At 44.8% G+C, this 27,132-nt stretch overlaps 2 protein-coding genes across 2 annotated transcripts in view; both read left to right on the top strand.

Annotated features, from left to right (window-relative positions):
* plpp4 (phospholipid phosphatase 4) overlaps positions 1-296 on the top strand; it is a 28,223-nt gene extending 27,927 nt beyond the window's left edge. Inside the window, exon 7 of the mRNA XM_067236721.1 lies at positions 91-296. Coding sequence (XP_067092822.1) covers positions 91-296 — 206 coding nt within the window. The remainder of the gene's footprint in view (positions 1-90) is intronic.
* A 17,521-nt stretch (positions 297-17,817) lies between these two features.
* wdr11 (WD repeat domain 11) overlaps positions 17,818-27,132 on the top strand; it is a 36,900-nt gene continuing 27,585 nt past the window's right edge. The window contains exons 1-9 of the mRNA XM_067236413.1: positions 17,818-17,983; positions 18,790-18,901; positions 19,704-19,857; positions 20,630-20,803; positions 23,167-23,368; positions 24,464-24,629; positions 24,897-24,999; positions 25,211-25,409; positions 25,559-25,659. Of these exons, the coding sequence (XP_067092514.1) occupies positions 17,898-17,983; positions 18,790-18,901; positions 19,704-19,857; positions 20,630-20,803; positions 23,167-23,368; positions 24,464-24,629; positions 24,897-24,999; positions 25,211-25,409; positions 25,559-25,659 (1,297 nt within the window). The 5' untranslated portion in view covers positions 17,818-17,897. The remainder of the gene's footprint in view (positions 17,984-18,789; positions 18,902-19,703; positions 19,858-20,629; positions 20,804-23,166; positions 23,369-24,463; positions 24,630-24,896; positions 25,000-25,210; positions 25,410-25,558; positions 25,660-27,132) is intronic.

The raw sequence follows: 27,132 nt of genomic DNA, 5'->3' as shown, positions 1-27,132 counted from the left end.
ACATTTAAATGTAATCCACAAGGATTAATCTGCTTGTACATTGTACTTTGTAAATTCCCAATACCAGTGTTTGTCTTGTGCCTGTTGCAGATGCGTTTGTCGGTGGAGTGATTGGTATCATCTTCGCCTACATTTCCTACCGGCAGCACTACCCTTCTTTCCTGCACACGGACTGCCACCTGCCGTACGCCAGTCTCACCAGCTCCACCCAGATGCCCTCTGCCCAGGACGATGCCCAGCCCAGCGACAACGCCACCTCGCTGCCCCTGGAGGGGATGACTGAGGGGCCTGTATGACTTCCGGCTAGCCGGACCCCCATCGCCACCCTCACCCAGTCCCACGCCCCACTCACACAGACAGACTGATTTAACACTTATACATTCCAGTGGACAGTACTGTACTCTCTCAGTAACACCCCACCTCCCCTCTCTCTCTCTGCCTCCATCCGGGTCGTTTGTTTAGTTGTTTCTGAATCAGCACAGGAGCCTGGATGTGTACACGTGAGTGTGTCAGTGCGTGCGTCTGTGTTTCTATGGGAACATGGGACAACACTGTAGAGCAAAGAATGGTGAAAAATATTTGAAGAACATTTTGATGAATACGATGTGAATAATGTCCCTCAGAGCAGCAGGGATGAATATATGATCACTCCTGAGTGTTCAGTAAAATAGCACACTGGAAGCAGCAAGTGAAAAATGAAGGAAAGACCTGCACACTGAAATACTGCTTGTCCTACTATAATACTTTAACCATGAACTGTACTGCACTGTATGCCTGAGAAACAGCAGCTCCTGCATAGCAGAATGTGACCATCAACCACAGCCTGATTCCAGTGGGCTTCTCAATTGTTCTGACTGGCTTCAGATTAGCTGCTGTAGTTGATCTGATTTCATCACTAGTGTGGTTGGTGTTCAGACTGCACAGCTGTCTGAAATGTCACCGCAAAAGGAAAGCTGACATGAGATGTCACAACTCTGAATGATTCATTAGACACAAGTCACCACATCAATAAATATGGAGGGAGCTCAGACTACCATATCTAAATTGAATACAAAAACATATCAGAAACAATTTTAATTCAGAAACGTATCTATGATCCTTTCGGACAGTGGCCCTTCATTTTTCCACACCACTCTTCTTGAGAGCTGCTGGTTGTCCATGGCAACATAACTATAAATATAGATGAAACCCATTCTTTGGTAGAGGCAGAAAGGAAAACCCCCCCCTCTGTCTTTTCATCCATTCCTTTAGTTCTTTATCTCTGTCTCCATACTAGTTCTTTATCTCTGTCTCCATACTAGTTCTTTATCTCAGTCTCCATACTAGTTCTTTATCTCTGTCTCCATACTAGTTCTTTATCTGTCTCCATACTAGTTATTTATCTGTCTCCATACTAGTTCTTTATCTCTGTCTCCATCCTCCAATTGAATCCAATCAGTGGCAGGTGTAACAGGCGCAGAGGAAAACTATCATAAAGTCCAATCTGATCCAGCACTAATCATCATTATGGGATTGCGGTGGCACTGGGTTAGGGTTAGAACCTGAAAGCCTAAATAATATGAAGCTTCCCAATGATTGGCCTCGCATCTCCACCACACCTCAGCCCACACTGGCCTTCCAGACTAACTAGCAGTCTAGAAGCTGGGCTAACGAGGGAGAGCTTTAGGGTTAACTATGGGTGCCATCAGTCGTACTTGGGGCTGAATTGGAACACAGACTCAATTTGAGAAACAATTTTGCGAGTTGCAGATTGCCAAAGATTTTTTAAGATGTTTTGCAGCAACCAAGAATGCACAGTATGTAATTCTTTATTCTGATAGCGAGAGAAGCACATAAGGTCATAATAAAACACTGTCTTTCTGAAGCACAGATGTATTGTTGTGCTCTGTGGTGGCTTAACCTTGCGGTTGCTGTAACATTAGATGGATGTGCACTTTGACCTCTGTCCTCAACCATCCAAAACACGGAGGAATGTTCATGTGTATGTAGTAAACACCTGGCATGTGTTGCCTTGGCTCTGCAGACTCAGTAAATGCACCCAAGACATTCATATATTTATTAAAGCTACAGTATACTCCTTTATAGGTTGTTGGACAAGACTGTGTGTTTGGGTGTGTGTGTCTATGGGTGTGTTAGCCCCCAAGCCTTTATGGACTGTGCAATAACACAACAAACACATTGTAAATGAGCTCTTCCTGTCTTCAGTTTGGGAAGGTCTATGCATTGGTGCTAAACATCATATACTACACATTGGGGTAGCAAACCCTAAACCTGACCATAACCCTACACACAGGGGGAGCTAACCCTAACCCTACTCTCTGGGGTCCGGAGGCTGTCCAACAGACACAGAGAGCTCCCCAGCTGATGCACAAAGATCTACAAATACCTTTTTCAAATGTCAATAGCAATCCTGCCTGCTATGGAAGCAGAGTGCCAAGGCTGAAAACTCTAGTACAGGATTCAAGGCATCCTTGCCCAATTGTACAGTACAATACCTTAGTACAACAGATGTCTTGCAAAAAAAGTACAAGAAATTGAACTTTCTTGTATTCTATTTTCCCATGTAACATATTGTTGTTGATCAGTTATTTTTGTCTGCAAAAGTCTAATTTTCTCATGCAACATACTATTGTTGATCAGTTATTTTTGTCTGCAAAAATCTTACTGTTTTTAAAAGTATAAAGTGAAAAAAGATACCAGTATCTTCTTAGAAGAGATAGTGGATGCATATTCATTCATCTGATATTCACAAGCAAAAATTGCTTTTAGTCTTGAACATATACAATACATCCTTGTATTGCATCATCTTATCAGTATTCTGTCAGTATATACGATTTATATTGCACAAAATCAAATTCTCTACAGTGTTGCTCTCAAATGAACATGTTTTCATATTGAAAAAGGCAAACAAGCTTATGTTTAGTGTGTGACCTTGAAGGAGGCAAGACGAAAGTATAGCAGCTTGTAACCATGGCATGCCAATACCATTTGTGAAAAGAGACTATTTTGTATGAATATGCATGTCTGGCCTTGAAAACTCTTTTGGACTGTAATTTGCTATTTATTCACTTAATGTGCGACAATGAACTGCAGCTGTAATAAAAAGCTCTATGTAGACAGCATCGTGCCCTGGGGATTACTGGGAAATGGAGATTTCATCTGTGGCCAGAAAGTCTTTCTTCTACCAAACACCAGAAAATACCCTTGGAAAAAGGATGTTCATTACAATAACTATTACTGTGGGATTTGCAGAGAAATGTTATAGTATTCTACCTGATTGTATTACGTTTCATGAGCTCCTGGGTTAGTTAGCAGTTTTGTGTTTTCATAGTTAGTGTCCCAGAGGAGACAGTGTCTGAGCTTCTTACATTTACATTTACTCATTTAGCAGACGCTCTTATCCAGAGCGACTTCCAGTAAGTACAGGGACATTCTTGCTCTGTGTTTCCAGTGAAGATGTTCTACTTTGATCCAGCTGTTTACAATAAACATGTTATGAGTAAGATAGCAGCCTCAGTGCAGAAATGTGATCAGGTGCTTGGTCTAATGTGGGTGTGCATTAGTGTTATTAAGGTTGGTGTGGCCTGGCCTTCCTTCCCCAGGGCTGCTGGACTGTGATGATTAACCCGTAAAGGAGTAGCGTCGCACATACGTGATCGTTCGACTGCGGGTGTCACAGCATAACGTTGCATATATGCGATTTCGAACATTCCAATTGAATATTTTCTGATAGACAAAAACAATGCGACCAACGCTTTTGTATGGCTTCAAAATGTACTAATGAGAAGGCTAAAAAGTAACATGGTAGTAGCATTGCTACGAGTATTATGCCAGGTAACTTAGCCTGTAAGCTAACTAAAGCTAGCTAGCTACCATTTCGGAAAAATAACTTACGCTGTGGGGACCGTCGAAAATATTTTGAATTCATACATCTAAAGGTTAAGGAAGTAGAAGATGATAAACCATTTGCATTAATATAGCCTAATGACCCTCTGAAATAGGTACCAGAATAAACTGTACATTTCCAGATAAGAGTTATTTTAATCTCCAAGAGGATATTTAATAATGGTTCTTTCTGACCTGAAGTGTATACCTCAGTGTTATAAATTAACTAGTTTCATTTTTCTAAATTATTTGCACATTGAATTGGCATAAACATATTGTACTGCACAAAAAATAAATAAGTACCCCTTTCAATCAACAACAGGAGGCAATACTTCCCATTGACACTCCATCATCCTCAACCAACCTAGCCCTGAATCCACTGTTAAACTGAGGTCAAACTGCAGGAGGCATTTACCTCCACTAGAAATATATGTCATGTGTTTGTGATCACTGCAGCACCTGGAAAACATGAAAGATACTGGTTGTCTATGGATATAAGACAAACATGACAATCTTACACCTATAGCATTGAGATGGATGAAAAAGCTTGTTTTTGAAAGAAACTTTAAAAGAATATATTAATTTTATTTTCATACTTATATTCGAATTGCCACAGGGTACAACTGTCCTAATGATGTTTTGTGAAGGTGACTGGGCAGCCAACTTCCATATTTTACCCTTAGTGTTGGATTAAAATTCAAGTATAGACTAATGAGTTGGGCAAGCTTTATTATTGGATCATACAGGACCATCATCTAAGAAATGTATTTTATTTTTGATCTTAGAAGAGATTTGTTCACTCAACAGCTCTATGGTCCTTAAACACAGTTTATATGATAGGGAGGTGTAGGTATTGAACATGAAAACTATTGATGTACCATGATTGTGTGACAGGCTTTAAAATGCTTGGTGATGTTCCACTGTGGTTGAATGCTCGGTCACCAGTGGCTCTTGACATCCTTGTCATGTTCAATAAACCTCTAACGTTCCAGGAAATTCAGTAAGTACCTCGAGAGGAGCGGGAACACGAATGCTGATGGATCAGTCTCTCCAACGTACCACTCATGTTTCTGATATTGGAGAATCTCTGCAGTAATATGTAATCACATATTGTGAATTATGTCACTTGTGTGTCATCAGAGAGAAAGCCTTGGAAGAATCTTTACTCTAACCCTTACCCTCTCTGGGGCCTGAAGGGGCCAAAATGAACACAGTGTGACAATCTCTCTCTTCAGAGGCCTGTTCCATAACGGCCGCTCAAAAAAGCTGGACTTAAAGTGCCAAACCTGAATTAGTTTAATTGGTCAAGCGCGGCTAAAGTGGTTCCATAAAGGCCAATTTCAGCTCACGCACACCTACTAATTCAAGTCAGATTTAAGTAGTCAAGCTAATTGTCGGGAAAATGGAGGTTAGATGTATGTATTTAGGTTTGTTTTACAATTGTAGGCTACTGTTAACAATTATATAGCTATGATGATTATACTCGGATAATTTAACGTAGGCTATGGTGTGTTCATCATTGTTTAATTGTTAAATTAGGCTAAATGTTGTAGCATATGCATTTAAGTTGATTTTCTATAAATGTATCCTACATATTGAACTGATGAGAATAAGAAAATGAGAATGTCAGTGGTAAATCATTGTTTTCCCGTTCGGTCAGTGTTACAGGAACGTCTGGTTAAGCAACAACATGGTCTAAGCCTGACAGTTAGCCTGCCCCGGACCAGGCTAGTTTTGAAGCATAAGTTACCATAGTAACTGAGTTTTAACTACATTAAGCTAGCTTTATTTTTTGAACTAGAAATGAGTCAGACTAACTGACATAAGTCTGGCTTATTTGGTAAACTCGCTTTACGGAACAGGCCTCTGGACTTTCTGAACTCAGATAAAAGACTGGTTTGTTTATTTCCCTCTCTCTCTTTCTCACTACTTTTTTTAATTAAAAGGTAGGACAAAAAAGGAAGGGAAAAAAAGTATGTAAAAAGGTAGGAAGAAAAAAAGTAGGAAAAGGTAGGAAATACAACAGGTGGAAAAAAAAGTAGGGGAAAAAAGTAGGAAAAGGTGCTAATGATGAATTGATGAAAGATGGATGTCTCCATCCATTTAATGATACAGTAAATCTGATTGCTCAAAGCAAATACAGTGTAAGTCTTTCATGACTGCAACTCAGGGCTTCACTGTCTGCAGTCAACAGTACTGTTTCAGCTCAGAGGGACTTATCTCTGACCTAGATTGTACCAAATCAGTAGGATTCAACAGTGAGTGCTTTCAAATTATCAGAGAGTCATCTGGAGATTCAGCTTTGGTGTTTCATCAAAAGTACTTCCACTGAAAGGCCCAGACAGTTGTAAATTCACACTTTCAAAAGTCGTTATCCATATGCTTTTTAATACGTTCCTATTTATGATGTTTTATGAGATCATATTTCTTGTTTGTGCATGAATTTCTGCAGGCTACAGTATCTTGTTGAATTGGTGAAGTCGGCCAGGGAAGATTTTGCATCTCTTCTTTTTCATCCACAAAGCTTGCCTCGGGTTTGAGAGCAGAGACACAAAGATGATAAAAGTATAATTCAACCGACATAGTCTCTGAGTGTTATCTTCTTACTTATTTCTTTTTCCTTTCTTTCTATAGCCTCACATTGGGCATTGAGGTCTGAAATCATCTCAAATCATGTTTTTCATTAACAAAAGTAAAGGTTTTACTGGAACAAATTGTTATTGTGTTTGTGTTCTCCCTTAACATCTAGTTTGTTGGACCAGGCTGGCAGATGCGGATGCAGGAAAAGGTTCAGGATACTTTGGAGAACACAGTTTCCAGGTGGCGGGAATGCATCAAGTTTATTTGTGTCTGCCCTCTTTCATGAAACGTAGATATATAATTCATGTCGAAACTAATTGCCTGAGTAGACTAATTGTAATGCAGTGACACACTAAAACACACACACACACACACACACAAACTTATTAAAAACTCTTTGATGTGGGTATGATGTTGGAATCTGGGCCACGTAGTGACTGGAGAGTTCATACAGTCTGATGAGGGGTGCTGGTGGCTATTGGCACGGCCACCCTGCCTGGATTCTGGGAGAGCTACAGCTGGCCCACCCTGCCTGGGCTGCCCCCCCTGGAAGAGTTGCCCCCTCCCTCGAGACAGGAGCCTGGCTGTGGGTTCTGCTGGATGCAGGAGGAGCTATGAATAGCCTCCTTGGAGATCCGGGTGGAGATCAGGCAAAGAGTGGCTTCTCTGCCAGACACAGGATGTTCCCTGCCCACTCCCTCCAGCCACCCTTCTCACTCCCTCCCTCCGGCCACCCTGCCCACTCCCTCCCTCCAGCCACCCTGCCCACTCCCTCCAGCCACCCTGCCCACTCCCTACCAGCCACCCTGCCCACTCCCTCCCTCCAGCCACCCTGCCCACTCCCTCCAGCCACCCTGCTCACTCCCTCCCTCCGGCCACCCTGCCCACTCCCTCCCTCCAGCCACCCTGCCCACTCCTCCCTCCCTCCAGCCACCCTGCCCACTCCCTCCAGCCACCCTGCTCACTCCCTCCCTCCGGCCACCCTTCCCACTCCCTCCCTCCAGCCACCCTGCCCACTCCTCCCTCCCTCCAGCCACCCTGCCCACTCCTCCATCCCTCCAGCCACCCTGCCCACTCCTTCCTCCCTCCAGCCACCCTGCCCACTCCCTCCCTCCAGCCACCCTGCCCACTCCTCCCTCCCTCCAGCCACCCTGCCCACTCCCTCCCTCCAGCCACCCTGCCCACTCCTCCCTCCCTACCAGCCACCCTGCCCACTCCCTCCAGCCACCCTGCTCACTCCCTCCCTCCGGCCACCCTGCCCACTCCCTCCCTCCAGCCACCCTGCCCACTCCTCCCTCCCTCCAGCCACCCTGCCCACTCCCTCCCTCCAGCCACCCTGCCCACTCCTCCCTCCCTCCAGCCACCCTGCCCACTCCCTCCCTCCAGCCACCCTGCCCACTCCTCCCTCCCTCCAGCCACCCTGCCCACTCCCTCCCTCCAGCCACCCTGCCAACTCGGCTTCCTCAGGAGCCAGTGAAGCTGGATGGGGGGGAGGGGGGGGGGAGGGGGGGGGGGGGGGGGTTCATGTGGTTCACGCCACATGAAACAGTCTATATCTCAGGGTGATTAATTTATTAATTGGCTCCTCGTTTTAACAAGGATAAAGTTTCCTACATATCTTTTTGTAATTGTGAGTTTGTTTAGCAGACACCATTTTTAGAAGATAATACCTATTTATCCAATCAGATCCTCTCATGACTGGGAGCCACTAGCCGTCTTGATGTGTGATGAGATACTGTGGTGCTGCTCTCAGTCTGTGGAGCGTCTGGTGTAACACCTGAAGTCTTATTATCATTCAAAGCGAGGAGTATTTGGGATCTGTTCATTTCCCTGGCACAATCCTGGTTTTACTGCTTAGGGTGCCTCTTTAAATATGCATGAATCATAACAGTGATTTACAGATGGTTTCCTGACGATTAATATTTAATGATTCTCTGGTTGCTGTCTGCCTGGTGATATATCTTCCCAGGTTTCAGATGCCCACAGCACAAACCATGCACTTCCTACTACGAGATAAATCATAATCACTCAAATGCTTGATCTCTGCAGTCCACATGCACTCACTGTAGTGATATGTTCATTCTCACTCAGAGCTCAAACACAACTCCTGTTGGCTGAGTTAGTAATACCTATAGTAGCAACACAGTAGGTACATAGGAACTGCTGTGTACTGAAATTGTAGCAGTATCTGTTATTACAAAAGTGTAAAAACACACAGTATAGGGGAGGGGTGAGTGGATGTTGTAAAGGGGCAGTTGAAGGTTGTGTTACCAAAACCAGGACATCCACTTACCCCTGGACAGCCCAACCTCAATCATACCAAGTTTCACTTATGGAATAACTGCTGAACTGTAATGAAGTGTAACGAAGTAGCAGTTCCAATGTGACGACAATGTAGTGGGTGGTAGTATTAGTACAAGGTTAATAGTCTATAAATATTTCTATGTAGTTACATGGTAGTTCATGTAACCTTCATGAATTTAGTGTATCTAGTGTGTATCAGGAATGCCATGCAGTAGAGGGGCCCTCCCCCACTAAAGGGGAGTGGAGGCCTTCCCTGTTGTAAGAAATTTAAGTTCAAGATCACTACGTCAAATCAGAACAGGCAAGGGTTATCCCTAGGAGAGCCTTCTGGGTACTCATCATGGCTGATTATTCTTCTCTCCTCTTCCTCCTCTTCCTCCTCTTCCTTCTCCTCCTTTCACACACCGGTCCACCCTCTCCAACAGGCTCACGGTCCCCTGTAGTATCTCTGATGGATTTCCAGAGCTTACAACAGTCCAGGTGCAGAAGGAAGCAAAAATCAATTTCCCTGCTGCACTCATGTCCCAGGCCTCACCATGGAACACTAATCTTCTTATTCTGGAGCCAATCGGATTACCTGACTGTTGATATGTTAAATGAGTCTACGTTTCCTCTCTCTCTGTGTCTCTTCCTCTCTTCCTCTCCAACTCTCTCTCTTTCTCTCTCCATCCCCTTGAGTGCTTCAGTGGAAGTGTGTCCACCCGGCTGCTGTTAATAATTGTTTATCTGGTGGAGCAGTGAGAGAGCAGCGTTCAGGAATTCTATCTCATCCCCACTCTGAATATTATCAGAGGACTTTCTCTGACACATGCAGTACTCTCTACTGAGCTTTGCTTGCATAACCATTGAGAGAAACACCCTCTGCAAAAAACGATAATATTTTGAGGATTCTACAATTAAGCTTGGTTGGCATAATCTTTTGAATCAAACACACTGTTCATTTTTCTTTTAGCTTGAACAGGCATTCATAATTGAGGGGTGTGAAGGAAAATATTTAAATTAGAATTTAACCTTGCCATGTAGATTGTCTGTAATAGGATTGATTTAGGCTTTCCTCCTCGCTGTGGCTGAGGTTCTCATGCTGCTCTAGGGAGTCAGGTGGCTGAGCGGTGAGGGAATCAGGCTAGTAATCCGAAGGTTGCCAGTTCAATTCCCGGTCATGCCAACTGACGTTGTGTCCTTGGGCAAGGCACTTCACCCTACTTGCCTAGGGGGAATGTCCCTGTACTTACTGTAAGTCGCTCTGGATAAGAGCGTCTGCTAAATGACTAAATGTACCCTCTCTCTCTGTAAAATGTAATGTATTCACTCTTGTTTTGAATGTGTTGGATGGGAATGAGAGAGGTTGGACAGAAACCTCTAAAGGGTCTGCCTGAGATGGAAGCTTCCTTCACTTATAGATTGCCAGCAAACCTCCCAAAAATGTCCCACTAACATAATGAAAATATTAAATGTTGCTGTCACTGCCTTCCCTAACACATTGCTTGGCTCAGCAGAAGAAATCTGACTCCTTGTATAGACCCTGTAAAGTGGCTGTAAAGCAGAACTGAAAATTAGTTTTAAATTCATCACACCACAGAAGAATGTGTTGTTAACTATCCAAATTCAAATGAAAAAAACAAGTATGTTAAATTAGGCTTTGAAATCGTGAGAAAATCAGCAGTCTTCTCTGCTGGATACTTGGGGGGCGTGTCGCCTGAAGGAGCTGAAGTTCCACCCCCTCGAATTTATTGAATTTAGCAACAACAGCAACAACTAGCTAAATCAATTGCAGATATCAGAACAGACCTACCTGCAGTCTCTGAGTGTTTTATGTGTTAATTATTTTAACAGAATGCAGGTTATATAAACCATCTGTGATCTGACGTAGATAGGTGGCTGTGATGTAGATAGGTTGGGTTTTGCCCCGCCTAAACAAAACTTGAGCTGAAAACGGGTGAGAAACTGTTCAACGGTCTAACTCCACATTTCAGTGCGACAAAGTTTTAGAGCTTTGCACATGCTTTCAGCAACTCATTTCACACGTATATAATGTACTGAGAAGCAAATCATGTAATTTGCTTTACAGAATCTTTAATAGAAATGGAAAATGGAACAATACAAAAATCTCGTTTGGATTCAAAATGTGTTTTTCTGTCTCTTCAGGGACAAATTTGGACAGATGGCACACTTACACACACACATAAAAACCCTAATTGGCAAGGGGCCGAGGTTACAGAAGGGAGAGGTTTAGAGGGAAGCACAGGGTTCCTGTTTCCAAGGTCCATTACTCATTCTTGGTAATCACCTCATCTCCCTGGCCTCCAGGGCTCCACAGCCTGAGTAGGTGTCTGTTCTGCTCTGTAGCTTTGCCTGTCTCTGCAGTCCCTCACTCTCTCCTAGTTCCTTAAAAAAAAAACAGTTTTCTCCTCTTCACTCCCGCTCTCAGGATCACTGCAGTGGAACCTGTTCTACCCTGCCACCGCAGTGTGGGTGATTGATTACCCATCAACCCCCTGACAGGTACTCACAACACTGCTCCTGCACTACCTTCCACAGCCAGGGTCTTACATCTCTCATTGGTTGTTGCTCAGATGAGGTCATAGCTGGAATGGCAACACATGACTCCTACCAATAATGGGTTTTTGGATCTTGCCCGTGTTGACCACCTACTTTATGTTGGCTCCACTGAAACACACATACTGGAACACTGAGTGGTGCTGAATGTTTCAGGAGCTACAGACTGGCTTCTCCCTGTTTCTTTAAGTCACAGTTGACAGCATCTTAGATCCACAGGGAACTCACACACACACACACACACACACACACAGTCTCACACACACATGAATACGTACAGTCACACACACACACACACATAGACACAGAATTGCATGCACACATACACGTAGTTATCCTTAGAGAAAGGCCAGACCTGCCACTTTAGGTAACACCATCAGAGAAACACAGGCTGAAACAATCCAGTATGTTTACAACACAAAAAGGTCGGAAAAACTCCATGGATCTCATACTATGAGGTGTGTAGCTGTCCTTCACCTCGTGAGGCAAGTTTTATACCTGGTTTCATAACCTCATTATCTCTCAACAATATATTACATTCAGTTATTCAGCTTAATTTAAGAACAGGTCTTACCACAAACACACACACAGATTCAGGACCTGGGGTCTTGAATCTGCATTGCCCAGCAGTCTGTCCTAACCCTAACCCAGCAGTCTCAGCTTCGGGTGCCAATATGTTAAAGCGCTATAGACATACAGTATGTTAAAGCGCTATATAAATACAGTATGTTAAAGAGCTATAGAAATACAGTATGTTAAAGCGCTATAGAAATACTGTATGTTAAAGCGCTATGGAAATGCAAACCATTTATATTTCACACACCTTTGATAAATCCTTTTTTTTTTATGATTTACATTTAGCAGACGCTCTTATCCAGAGCGACTTACAGTAAGTAGCTACAGGGACATTCTCCCCGAGGCAAGTAGGGTGAAGTGCCTTGCCCAAGGACACAATGCCATTTTGCACGGCCGGGAATCGAACCAACAACCTTCTGATTAATAGCCCGACTCCCTAACCGCTCAGCCATCTGTCTCCCACTGATTTGTTGAATCACCTTCAATTCTTCCTACTTTCAGTCACATATATCATTCAGCCCAAAGCCAAGGGCTCAGATCACTCCTGTCAAGCTTTTAGCCCTAACCCTTTACAAGAGCAACATGTGTGGTAATGTAAGACTTCCAATGTTTATCCTCTGCTCTCTACTTAGTTCAACACCTACACATAACACCTTAGGTACTTAGGTTTCAACGTATTGATTTATCTGGAAGTGCCATCAGCTAAAAGTGTTAACCTATACAGTAAGGTTAGGGCTAGGCTACCATAACCATAGTAAAATGTAGGGTTAGGGCTAGGCTACTATAACCATAGTAAACTGTAGACCCACCCTGTCTTTCCTAGTCCATCACTTGCTCCGGCAGCAGACCAGTGAGTTTCTCCTGAAGATGGAGTGTGTCTGGAGACAATAAGAGACTGAGGCTGAGGCTTAGGCCGAATCCCAATACTCTGTCTCTGACTCCATGCATGTCTGCAGTTTTTATTAAACTCCATTAGCAGCGAATTTCAAACTAATTTTGTTTGATATCAGTGCATAACACTACTTGCTTTGGAGACATCGATATACATAACCGTAACCAAGTGGTGTGTCATTTCATAGGGCTATGTAGCCCTTACCCCTCAGTTTCGAGACACAAGGGCTAGGGGTAAACTAAGGGATTCGGCCTTAGAGTGGCCTAATAACAGACATTAAGGGGCTAAGAAGGTGATTAAGCCCACCCATTTGTCTCTACACACAAACACACACCCACAAACACATGCAATCACATGCCCACGCACACAGACACAAATGACCACTGGTTAATTACTATTGAACTGTCATGTATCCTTGCATCTGAAAAGAGGTATCCTATGGTCCAATATAGAACTAAATAGCACATAGCTTGTACCTGGCCATTTTCTCCACACTATACATATTACATACATGCGTACACACACACACACACACACACACTGAAAGCTGTAAATTCTCAATGGACAAAGAACACAAACACGATTTAAAAAGGATATATGAGCTGTGGAGGCATAATGACAATGAAAAGGGTTAGGGTTATTTAGGTTAGGGTCTGCAAAGCAATCTTAATAAATGAACCAGATACTTCTTATGCAATAGATAGCTGTACTGAATAAGAAGTATCTGCTATATATAGCTGTTCGACAATTCAATTTAACTATTTGCATTAATATGTCAATTCTGCAACACTGAACTTTAGATTTCCTTTAATTCAGTCATCTGTATCCTAGATGCACACCTGTCTGTCAAAGTAATTCATTGGGTATTCACACTGTGTTTCTCATTCACCCATATGAAGGTGTCTGCTATCTCGTTCATCATAATACAGGACTGTCTTTCAAGGGGCTGCTGACATCGTAACACTTTCAGTCTTTACTAACAGCAGGCAAAACTACAGAGTAAATATAAAATTACCATGCCATGGAAAATGTTCTCATGCCAGTTAGTGGACGGGCTGCAACTAAAGATGAGTTTGCTAGAATACGCGGATCTTCCCTCGGCAAAAGACTAACTTGACGGTTGTTTGTTTTTTGTACGTAAAAAATAAATAAAACTTAAACTGTGTGTGAAAGACACTTTGCTTAGTTACACCACAGCCTGAAAGTTCTGAAGCACTCTTTTGTGAGAGCTGACGTCTGCAGGAGTTTCACACAATAAGACGGGGGATCACCATCGCAATAAGTTGATTTATTCAAATTGTCATGGCAATTGAACATCTGTGGTATGAATATTAATGAGGGGAGACCGGTAATGAGTCACACAGTAAATCCAGGCATTGTTGTCTGTTTAGTTGGTTGCACTGTTTCAGCTTTGCCTAGATGTAATGAACTGCTGTTTCGAAAATTGTAAATAATCCTTCAAGCCATGTATAGGCTGTGTAATTCATTCATACTGGAAACAAAGATGTGTTTCATGTCCTTTAAATGCTAGATTATTGAACAAATGCAAAGTGAATTACTGAACTCAGCTGAGTAGTGAGATGTTACTAGTGAGTGTGAGAGAAGCACACATGGAAAGTGCTAATACATGTAACTGTCAGATGTCATGCATAACTCAAATTATTACTAGCAATCAAAAAAATAAAAAAATAACCCTAAACCACTAACCCTAGAGAGGCACTAACCCTAATTTCCCTTCCTGCCCCTCCCACCCTTGTCTTAACCTAATTGCCCCCCCCCCTTCAGTCACCCTTTTTATTTTTCTGTTATTGTCTTAGTCTTGTGTTATTGTCTTAAGTCTTGTGTGTCATGTAGTCTTCTTTGGAGAGAATTCAGGATTGAAGCGAAGGATTAATATGGTCCCTGTTGCTGTGCAACACTTGACTCATTGTGTGTTTAAGACATTTTTTCACACCTAACCCAACAATTAAAATGTTGGGGGGTTCTGTTACTCTCACTCAGATGGCAATAATGTGATTCAAATAATGAATTGTTTTATTCTCATTCTGACTTCTGGACCTATGAAACTATTTTATTATTATGCCCCAATAAGGATAAATTATGATTTCAATCTTCCATCTCCACTACTTTCCTCCGTTCTTTAAGAGATTCTGTTTTAATTTTTAAATCAAACATTTACTCACAGTACCAAATCATGATGTGCTGTCATGAAGTTCTGAAATGTTCTTAATGTTTGTTTTCTGAGGGGGAAATGTCTACTTTGTGGGAGAAAAAGTTTTCAAGTGCATTGCCCAAGAGCATACTCAGTAGTGTTTGATGCCAATGCGGTGCTTGTTAACAAGCTGACCATTACAGACCGTGGCTTTGGTCTAGACTGTGCATGAATATAACGTATCGTACTTACTGTGGACAAGCCCATTGCAGTATAGTTACTGTAGGCACACACTGTTCATCTCTCTTGTCACCCACGCATGTGTATCTTCAGCCTCCATATGGTCGACAGGGTAGAGAGAACATTATCATCATAAAATAAAGAGTTCTCGAAGGCCACTCACTCACCTTTACCATGTTTCCATGGAGCAATGAAACATGGCAAAGGCCAATGGAGGGTATGTGTTGTCAAGGGCTCTAAATTAACCACATTTAAAAAAGAAATGTGCATGTGCTAGAAATGTCGATCTCTCAAAATTGTTTTTTACATCTGAAACTGGGGTTCAGACTTTCTGTCTCTTCAGTTAACCTACGACCTAACACCATGTGCTCAAAGGACCAGAAATACATGTATTACTTAGTGAGAGGAAATGGGCAATGTGAATGATGTCATATAAAGAATAAGTAGAGCTGTCATGTAATATGCCAACAGTACTTTTACTATTTTGTAAATAGTTACATGATTGCTCATGAAGCCTATGCAGAATCCTTCTATGTACCACAAGGCCTTCCATAGTTGAGACTGCATGAGCCCTTAAACCTCTCAGGGGAGTCTTGTGGAAAAGAAATATACATTGTACAATACAGTAACTCCATGCAAATATAGGAAACAAGAGTGTGATATCTGAACCACAAACACAAGAGGGCAATCAAGGCAGCTCAAGCCCAGCTTGGTTGTTCCTGTTATGAACAACCCTGCCAGTATGCAGGAGGTGTTACTTCAGAAGGAAACGCAGAATTAAATAACAACTATGGAGAAGAAACAGATCATTACTTGCTATGTAGCCTACACACCTGCCCCCCCCCCCCCCCCACAGTGACACATGGACAACACCTGCCCCCCCCCCCCCCCCGTGACACATGGACAACGAAGAAACCTTTTTTTTTTTACCTTAAATACTTGATGCTTCATTGTCAATAAGATCAATCATCATCCATGGGATATCTGCACACTTGGTTGGTGAGAGGCGCAACTTATCTACTAGACTGAGAGTTAGACCGGGTTAGGGTTTGTTACATTGGTTACAGGATTGGAGGAGGAGGGGCAGTAGGAGGAAAGAGGAGGAGGGAGGAGGAGGAGGAAAGAGGAGGAGGCCTGATGTTTAAGGTGATGTCTTTGAAGGAGACAATAATGACTACAATGTGTCCTTACATATTAGTTCCTGACTACCATAAATACACATTAGGCCCTGGATTATGTCTATGGTGCTACACCCCTGTATGTTCATTATGCTACAACACTGTGTATTACCGGTGTGCAGTGAGATTGTGAGTCTGAACCTGTATGATTAATCAACGTCAACTTGTGCACCACTAGCCTGGCTCTCTAGAATCAATACTCCAACCCAAACACAATATATCTTACTGACGGTGATAGAAGAAAGGAAAATATATATCATTTCAACCTTACAATCCTTTGCAAGACTGCAAAGAAAACTGAGAGGGCTTGCACTTATTATATGTATGTCAATGTCATTTATTACAAGTCAACCAACATAACACACATCTAATAAATGTAAACTGGAACAGGCCTGCTTGTGTGTGAAGGAGATGTGAACTGTTGTCACAACCAATAGGACAGAGATGTTGAGTGTTCCATATAATGTTATGTTAAATTATTGCCCAGTTCATTGCAAATAACTTTTACTTGAGTTCATGTCACGCGCATGTAGTTTATTTGCAACTTGTACAGGTGTAACCGATGTGAATCTTTGCACCTTGTACAGGTGTGGGGAGTCAGGTGGCTGAGCGGTGAGGGAATCGGGCTAGTAATCCGAAGGTTGCCAGTTCGATTCCCGGTCATGCCAACTGACGTTGTGTCCTTGGGCAAGGCACTTCACCCTACTTGCCTCGGGGGGAATGTCCCTGTATTTACTGTAAGTCGCTCTGGATAAGAGCGTCTGCTAAATGACTAAATGTAAATGTAAATGTAGGTGTAACCAGTGTGAATCGTTGAAACTCACTCCTCAGGTATGTAACAGGCCACCCGCGTCAACAAATAGCTAGCTTTTCTTTGTAGTTGGTAGTGGTCGCGCTTGGCAAGTCGGAGGCCGAGCGTTCAAATCCCGTGAGTGGCGAACTACCTTGTCAGACGGAGTGTGGCTACGGCTCTTACAGACCCGTCACATAAAGTTCATGTGAGAGGGCCTATATTAATAATACATTTACATCCGATTTTTTGCCAGTAACAAAGAACAATTTTGACATGACACATCGGAATTAGTATATTTACATTTTACACTTATCCAGATCAACTTACAGTAAGTACAGGGACATTCCCACAGCCAAGTAGGGTGAAGCCAAGGACAATCGGCACGGCCTGGAATCGAACCTGCAACCTTCTGATTAATAGCCTAATTCCATAACCGCTCAGCCATCTGATTCTAACTGTATCTGGTATATGATTCATTCAAATTGCTGACGACAAAGACACATTGCTATTGAATAAAAAGCCCGCAATGAAAATATTTTGTCATAAACACTTCGTGATAATGATACCGGTGTTCCTGAATTTCTGGAACTGTTATCGATGGGAAGTAACTACTCGGACCTCGGAACTAACATTTTTTACACTTCCTGTTTGCCCATGTCAACATATCCAGCAACCTGAACACCGTGTTCTGTGCAAAATCTGGGGATTATATTCATTTATATTGTATAATTTACAGTAATTATGATTCCTTATACTGTCAATATCAAACTCGCAGCTCGGACTTTGACTGGCACGCTCAATTTGCAGAATAGAACCGCTGTAGACTGGTGAGTAGAGGACAAGCCTGCTAGCAAGCTAAGCTCCTCTGTAGACTGGTGAGTAGGGGACTAGCCTGCTAGCAAGCTAAGCTAACGCTAACTAATGCGACATGACAGATATGACCCAGCCAGACAGTCACTAGTCTATCAGGGACAGTACATTTATCACATGAAGCATTCAGCTACGTACCGATCTTTTATGTTCCTACATTTATTGCTGTCATCGATTTAAGTGAATATGCTGCAAAAGTTCGACTGTGTTTATAACTAGCTGCCTCAGCTGGCCTAGTATGTTCATTATACTTTAATGTGTGACTGTTTGATAAGCAGATGTGTTTTTCTTAGTAATGTGCGTAATGGACATGTCAGACACATCTTGTATGCATATTCAGCGATGTCATATTTCATTTTAACCACGCTCTCTTGTGTTGCACGATTACAAAGCATAAACAAGCAGTTGCTAAACACTTATATTTAAATTAAGCTTGAGACAGCAGGGCCACCATTTCAGGGTGTCTGCATTCTTAATCAATTCAAATGTTCCTCACGTGCTTCTCTGTTCTTAAAACAAGAGACAACATGCATCCTAGAAATCTGAGGGGGGCTCTTAGTTAGTCTGTTTGATAAACATGCTCCTTCATGAAGCTTGTTCTGTGCCCCATAACAGCTCCTTCATGAAGGTTGTTCTGTGCCTCATAACAGCTGGTCTCCCTCGTCCTTCAACTTCATAATGTATTTGCGATGCTGTCTCACGCACACTGTACCATGTAGAGATCAGTCAGCCCATCCCTGTGTTCATGTCCTGTCATCTGCAGGGGCTGGCAGGGGCTGATCGCTCAGGGATGCCACTCAAGCATCCTCATCATCGACCCCAACACCTCCCAGACCATCCAGGTCCTGGAGAGGCACAAAGCCAATGTTGTGAAGGTAAGTGTTGTACATGTCGTCCCACAACCTTGCCCTCTCTAGGATGTCAATTACTATTGCTAGAAAAATAGTACAGGCCTGCACAGAGCAAAAACAAGTTCACAGAGTGATATTAATACTGTGTGACCTTGGACAGAGGAGGAACTGCTTCTCGCTGGCAGTGAGATTCTACCCTGTTTCACTGTGTGTAGGCCAAAGACTCACACCTATAAAAGCCTCCTTCTTCCTCTGGTAGAAAGCCACTCTGATAGAAAACCTTGCCCTGTCCCTATAGCCTGCCCACAGAGCGCCCTCACGAGTGTGTGTTCAAGGGTGATTTATAGCCAATAAAGTCCTCAGACATTATCAGTGTTGGGGCCCACTCGCAGACTCTCATTCCTCACACCCGAGTACACTTTAATCTTGTAAACCTCCATAGTCTTGGCCCTGCTCATACCTCACAGGCCTGCCTGACCCAAACAAGCAGAGCAAGGGATCTGACGGCCAAAGCAAAGAGCATGCCAATCCAGAAAGGAGATAAAAGCCCTGTTCAATCATTTAAACACCCACTTGCCATTAGATTCACCCAACTTGCCACAGGGGTAGCATCATACAAATGTCTTGGTCTCAGGGTTTGTACTCACAATCTCTTCTAGTATTGACCCCCGTCAGTTTCTGTAAATCCTCTTCAAAACTCAATTAACACTCTAGGCTGATGTAATGAGTGGATGCTGTAGTGTGCCATGGCTGGATGCTGTGTGTGTGTGTGTGTGTGTGTGTGTAAGGGCTGGGTGCTGTGTGTGTAATGGCTGTGTGTGTGCAGGTGAAGTGGTCCAGGGAGAACTACCACCACAGCCTGAGCTCTCCCTACTCTCTGCGCCTGGCATCTGGAGACGCGTCGGGGAAGATCATCGTGTGGGACGTGGTGAGTGGGACAGCCCACTGTGAGATCCAGGAGCACTCCAAACCCATCCAGGGTGAGTCCTGCTTTCTGGACCCATCCAGGGTGAGTCCTGCTTTCTGGACCCATCCAGGGTGAGTCCTGCTTTCTGGCAAACCCATCCAGGGTGAGTCCTGCTTTCTGGCAAACCCATCCAGGGTGAGTCCTGCTTTCTGACAAACCCATCCAGGGTGAGTCCTGCTTTCTGGCAACTCTGCTACAGCTCTAAGGAGTGTCCCCTTTTTTTTCTCAAATATGTGTTTCTTCTATATTGTTCTCTCTCCCTTCACCCCTTACTCTCCTTGCCCTCCCCCTTTCCCCACTCCTTCCCCTTTCCCCCCTCCTTCCCCTTTCCCCCCTCCCCCTCCTCCCCCCTTCCCCCTCCTTCCCCTTTCCCCCCTCCTTCCCCTTTCCCCCCTCCCCCTCTTCCCCCCTCCTTCCCCTTCCCCTTCCCTCCCCCCCTCCCCCTTTCCCCCCTCACCCTCCCCTCCCCCTTTCCCCCCTCCTTCCCCTTTCCCCCCTCCTTCCCCTTTCCCCTCTCCCCCTCCTCCCCCTTTCCCCCCTCCTTCCCCTTTCCCCCCTCCCCCTTTCCCCCCTCCTTCCCCTTTCCCCTCTCCCCCTCCTCCCCCTCTCCCCCTCCTTCCCCTTTCCCCCCTCCCCCTCCTTTCCCCCCTCCTTTCCCTTTCCCCCCTCCTTTCCCTTTCCCCCCTTCCCCCTCCCCTCCCCCTTTCCCCCCTTCTCTCCCTTTCCCCCCTCCCCCTCCTTCCCCTTTCCCCCCTTCCCCCTCCCCTCCCCCTTTCCCCCCTCAGACCTGGAGTGGCTGTGGAACCAGGATGCATCTCGGGACCTCCTGTTGGCCGTCCACCCCCCTAACTATATCGTCCTCTGGAACGGAGACACAGGGACCAAACTGTGGAGGCGGAGCTACGCTGAGAACATCCTCTCCTTCTCCTTCGACCCCTTCGACCCCTCCAACATGGCTTGTAAGTATGGATGCAACGATTATAGATTTTGATGGTACGATAATAGTCTGAGGAATAATCAGGGTTTTACAATTATTATTCATTAATAACGGGATGTATAAAATCACATGAACATTCTTAAATTTGAGGTTTTATTGTACAAGATTTCTTTGATGGATTTTGTTTTTAACAATCATAGTTACCAAATAATACAGTGGCAAATAAATTTAACATTATGATAACCGTAAATGTATGAATGAAACTACACACATACCACAGGATCCAACTGCAGCGCTCCCTCCTCAGGCCCCTCAAACCGGAACTCTCTCCTCAGACTCCTCAAACCGGAACTCTCTCCTCAGACTCCCCAAACCGGAACTCTCAGACTCCTCAAACCGAAACTCTCTCCTCAGACTCCTCAAACCGGAAGTCTCTCCTCAGACTCCTCAAACCGGAACTCTCAGACTCCTCAAACCGAAACTCTCTCCTCAGACTCCTCAAACCGGAAGTCTCTCCTCAGACTCCTCAAACCGGAACTCTCAGACTCCTCAAACCGAAACTCTCTCCTCAGACTCCTCAAACCGGAAGTCTCTCCTCAGACTCCTCAAACCGGAACTCTCAGACTCCTCAAACCGAAACTCTCTCCTCAGACTCCTCAAACCGGAAGTCTCTCCTCAGACTCCTCAAACCGGAACTCTCAGACTCCTCAAACCGAAACTCTCTCCTCAGACTCCTCAAACCGGAAGTCTCTCCTCAGACTCCTCAAACCGGAACTCTAAGACTCCTCAAACCGAAACTCTCTCCTCAGACTCCTCAAACCGGAAGTCTCTCCTCAGACTCCTCAAACCGGAACTCTCAGACTCCTCAAACCGAAACTCTCTCCTCAGACTCCTCAAACTGGAACTCTCTCCTCAGACTCCTCAAACTGGAACTCTCTCCTCAGACTCCTCAAACCGGAAGTCTCTCCTCGGGCCCCTCTTTCAGGTGTAGCCAAAGTGTTACCGCCATCGCTGATTGGAGGATGTATTGTATTTATATGTATAATTTATGTTTAACTTCGGTTTTAGTTTAAGTCAATAGTGTTTAACATAGCGAGAATTAGCACTGTAGCTATAGCGTAAGGTTTGGTCACCATACGTTATGCTAAGAAGATTTGTTCCTGCAACAAAACTTAAGGTTGTGTTAAAAATGACACACACAATAATAATATTAATAACAATAAACTAAAATATAAATGACCGTCCAGGCATTTTCAGACCTCAGTGTAATTCACTATATGAACACATCAACGACTTCCGGTAGCTAGCTCTAGCAGTTACGTTAGTTCTCTCACACAAAAAGTTTTTTAGGAGGAGTTTGGGTGATCTTGCCAAAATGACAATTAACGACTTACATAGGATTCTATGTTGCTGCCCTTCCAGCAAAAGAGAAAAGGGGATCCAATTGTATGTTTCGAGCATCATCGACAATTACGAAGGAAAGTTTTACCTAACTCACACAGTAAAAGTAGCTATCACTAGCTAGCTTATGTATTTGAGCAGTAACCCTAGCTATAATGTGACGTAACACGTCTTCAGTTTCTAACTAAAATCTTGAAACGGGAGAGATCTCTGTGAGGGCGACCTGTTATTGGCCAATGGAAAAAAAGTGATAAGCTGCACAATCTGAGTGTAGGGTAAAGAGAGCAATAGCTAAGGGTTAACAACCTGTTCTGGTTATTAAAAGTCATGCTTCTAACTTCACCGGAAGTTCTAGACCTGGCCTATTTTCACAGAAATACTTTGTGTATATAGTCAATTGGGATACATTAGTAAATTAGACAACACTACACGCATTAGCTGTGTTACGCAGGACTTTTCATGAACATCTAACGATTGAGTAATAAAACCTCTGAAAACAAGACATTCTATACTTTAAGCCTGTATTAGCAAATTAACTAACAAACAAGAAATGTACCTCATGAAAGTAGGTAGCAGACACTGTAAACTAACACACGTGATGATAAATTACATACTGTCAGCTCAAGATAGCAACAGGAGAAAACATCATGATTTTTGTGCAACTGCACTGAAGGGGAAACGGGGACTGAATTCTCCAGAACTGTTTGCAAACTCTGGCAATGTTTGTTTAATTTTCCTCACTGTGCAACCGTTGTTCATAGAAGAATAATGTACCATAATGTCCCTTTTTTTGAGGGTAAGAACAGAAGCACTCGGTGTAGCTGGGCTTTTGCGGTTACAAAACTGAGACGTTATAAATCGCGGTTAATAGTCAAATCGGTTAATGGCTTCATCCCTACTTGTAATACAGCTCTGTAGACACTGACAGGCTGATACTCATCGTCATGGTTATGTATCCTCATGAAGCCTCTCTGTCCCTGCCAGTGCTGACCAGCGAGGGGATCGTCTTCATCACAGACTTCTCCCATTCCAAGCCTCCGGCCAGCGGGGGCAAGAAGGTGTACATAGCTAGCCCCCACGCCAGCCCTGCCCACACCAAGCCCCCACCCGCCACCGTGCCCGCCCCCACGGGTGCCAAGAAGGCCCTGAACAAGGTCAAGGTGCTCATCACCAACGAGAAACCCACGTAAGACCCCTCTACTGTGTGGTGAACATGACTGGGGAGCGGGGTGGGTCTCTCTCTCTGTCTCTCTCTCTCTGTATCTCTCTCTGTCTCTCTTGGTCTCTCTCTGTCTCGCTCTCTCTGATGATCTATCTCTCTCTTCATCTTCAGAGCTGAATCTGTCACTGGAGTCTTTGCTGTCCCTGATCTCAGACTATGGGCTTGTATTCTTGTCATATTCACCCTCTTTGTAAAGTTCACAGCAGTTCCAGTCTCACATGGACAAAAACAACCATCAAACCCCTGTGATTTCAGCCAGCCCTCCAACCCTTCCTCTGAGAGCTAGAGTTAGCTAACCCTAATCACCATCAGATCTCTGCTACTGTCTAAAGATTTATCATTCAATATGAGCTGGCACTCAATATAACAATGTATTAATTTAGCAGTTGCTTTCAACCAAATTGAGCAACCTCTAAATCTCCAATCTAGGGTTGAGGCTGTGTTTGTTTGCCTACAGCTTACCCTCCTTAAAGCCCCTTAACCCTCCTTACAGCCCCCTAACCCACCCTACAGCCCCCTAACCCACCCTACAGCCCCCTAACCCTCCCTACAGCCCCCTAACCCTCCCTACAGCCCCCTAACCCTCCCTACAGCCCCCTAACCCACCCTACAGCCCCCTAACCCACCCTACAGCCCCCTAACCCTCCCTACAGCCCCCTAACCCACCCTACAGCCCCCTAACCCTCCCTACAGCCCCCTAACCCTCCCTACAGCCCCCTAACCCACCCTACAGCCCCCTAACCCACCCTACAGCCCCCTAACCCTCCCTACAGCCCCCTAACCCTCCCTACAGCCCCCTAACCCACCCTACAGCCCCCTAATCCTCCCTACAGCCCCCTAACCCTCCCTACAGCCCCCTAACCCTCCCTACAGCCCCCTAACCCTCCCTACAGCCCCCTAACCCACCCTACAGCCCCCTAATCCTCCCTACAGCCCCCTAACCCACCCTACAGCCCCCTAACCCTCCCTACAGCCCCCTAACCCTCCCTACAGCCCCCTAACCCACCCTACAGCTCCCTAACCCTCCCTGTAGTTCCCTAACCCTCTCCCTCTCTGCAGGGCGGAGGCTGTAACGCTGAATGACTGCCTGCAGCTGTCCTACCTGCCCTCCAAGAGGAGCCACATGCTGCTGCTGTACCCGCGGGAGATCCTCATCCTGGACCTGGAGCTCAGCCAGACCGTGGGCGTGGTGGCCATCGAACGGTCTGGAGTCCCCTTTATCCAGGTATACACACACACACACACACACCTTTCATCCAGGTATACACACACACACACACACACACACACACACACACACACACACTCTTCATCCAGGTACACACACACACACACACACCCTTCATCCAGGTATACACACACACACACACACTCTTCATCCAGGTACACCCACACACACACCCTTCATCCAGGTACACACACACACGCTCACACTCACGTACCCTTCATTCATGCGTGTTCCTGGATGTCTGTGTGTGTTCCTGTGTGTCAGGTGATCCCGTGTGCCCAGAGAGATGCCCTTTACTGTCTCCATGAGAATGGCTGCATCACCTTGAGAGTGTGTCGCTCCACGACCGCTGCCCCTGAAGAAACAGGCAAGCAACACACACACACAGTCCTCCCACCTAGCCAGTCATCAGGAAATCCCTAAACACCCACCCCTAACCCGAACACATCCTGCCTGTTTTTTCCCTGGTTGTTTGTCAGGAGCTGATGACCCTGAAATCTAATCAACCAACCTCCCTCCCTCTCCTTCTCTCTGTCTGTCTCTCGGTCTCTGTCTCTCTGTCTCTCTCTCTGTCTCAGACCCAGAGCAGGCTGTGCAGGAGTTGGTGTATGATCTGAGGTCTCAGTGTGATGCTATCCGGGTCACTAAGACTGTGCGTCCGTACCGCATGGTCATCTGTCCGGTCAACGAGAACAACGCTGCTCTCACAGTGAGCGATGGCAGGGTCATGCTCTGGGAGCTGAAGACCCACACTGGCAAGGCCCTGTCCAACCCCAGGTAGCCACACACTCACACACACTCTCACACACGTACACACATACACATACAGTACACAACACAAACTTAAACAATAGAAGCATTACTATACAGTGGCTATTCTAGTTTGCTGTATGACCCTGCTCCTTCCCTCCCTCCATCTGTCTTAGCTCAGGCCTGTCCCCCCTCTACTCCCCCATATCCTTCTGTGGAACGCCCCTGGGACAGAACCAGAAGAGGATTCTGGATCTCTCTCTCAACACCATGATCGGTATTTACCCGACACACCTGGGAATAAATACATTGATTAGAAAAAAGAAGAAAAAAAAGACTGTTAGTGTCTGTGTGCTGTGTTAGTGTCTGTGTGCTGTGTTAGTGTCTGTGTGTTGTGTTAGTGTCTGTGTGCTGTGTTAGTGTCTGTGTGTAACTCTCCTCCTCTCCTCTCTCCTCCTCTCCTCTCTCCTCCTCTCCTCTCTCCTCCTCTCCTCTCTCCTCCTCTGACAGTGGCACTAAGAGAACTCACCCATCTCTCTCTCTTTCATCTGTCATGGTCTTTCCACTCTCTGTTTCTCATACTATTTATGATTTATGTGTCTTGCGTCTCTCTGTCGCTTTCATTTAGTCATTTACATTTAGTCATTTAACAGACGCTCTTATCCAGAGCGACTTACAGTAAGTACAGGGACATTCTCCCCAAGGCAAGTAGGGTGAAGTACCTTGCCCAAGGACACAACATCATTTTGCACGGCCGGGAATCGAACTAACAACCTTCTGATTAATAGCCCGACTCCCTAACCGCTCAGCCATCTGACTCCCTGACTCCCCATTTAGCAGTCTTTCCCTCGGTCTCTCTCTCTCTGAGCCTCTCCAGTACTTCTGTAACAGTACAAGGACCCAGGTGATGAAGAGTGTAGCAGAGTGTTGATCCGTGAGACGTGGAAAAGGGGGAAGACTCAGACACACAGCAGCTTTCTGTAGTGGAGCAGAGAGGAGGTCCAGTAGAGTCCCTACACCCCCACAGCTAAAAGGGGGAAGACTCAGACACACAGCAGCTTTCTGTAGTGGAGCAGAGAGGAGGTCCAGTAGAGTCCCTACACCCCCACAGCTAAAAGGGGGAAGACTCAGACACACAGCAGCTTTCTGTAGTGGAGCAGAGAGGAGGTCCAGTAGAGTCCCTACACCCCCACAGCTAAATGCGTCCAGTGGAGTCCACTTGGGGCAGTATTATGGTAGTGAAAGCTGGCTGTAGGTCCTCATGTTCCGAGAGGCTGTCCTCACAAGGGACATTACTTCCTCTGCTGGATCTCTCTTCATCCCAACGTCCCGCTTGGTATTCACCATTTGATGAATTACAGACAAAACAAAAATACGAACAATTTATAGTCCACTTTTCACCTGAGCTCGTTAATCAACCCAGTATGGAACTAAGTTAGTTCACACTGACCGGCAGTATATGAACTATTATGTAGCTTTTGGGTGAAGAAAAATTAAAATTAGACAGGATTTTCACGCTCAGCTCCAGAACAGAGCAGGTTTGCAGAAACAGAGGTGTGATGGTCTGGTGAGGCACTTACTCATTATCTGTCTGAGATAACTTTGACATTCACATGTAAAGACCATGTTAGCCATGAGCCTCAGTATATCATTGCTTTAAAACACTCTCAAACATCATTAACATTGAGGGAGGAGAAAGAAAACTGATAAGTGATCTGGAGTCTAATAAAACCAGCAGTAATATTGCCTC

Source organism: Osmerus mordax, chromosome 5 (genome assembly GCF_038355195.1).
Source record: "Osmerus mordax isolate fOsmMor3 chromosome 5, fOsmMor3.pri, whole genome shotgun sequence".
Lineage (NCBI taxonomy): Eukaryota > Metazoa > Chordata > Actinopteri > Osmeriformes > Osmeridae > Osmerus > Osmerus mordax.
This window is presented reverse-complemented; position numbering and strand designations above follow the sequence as displayed.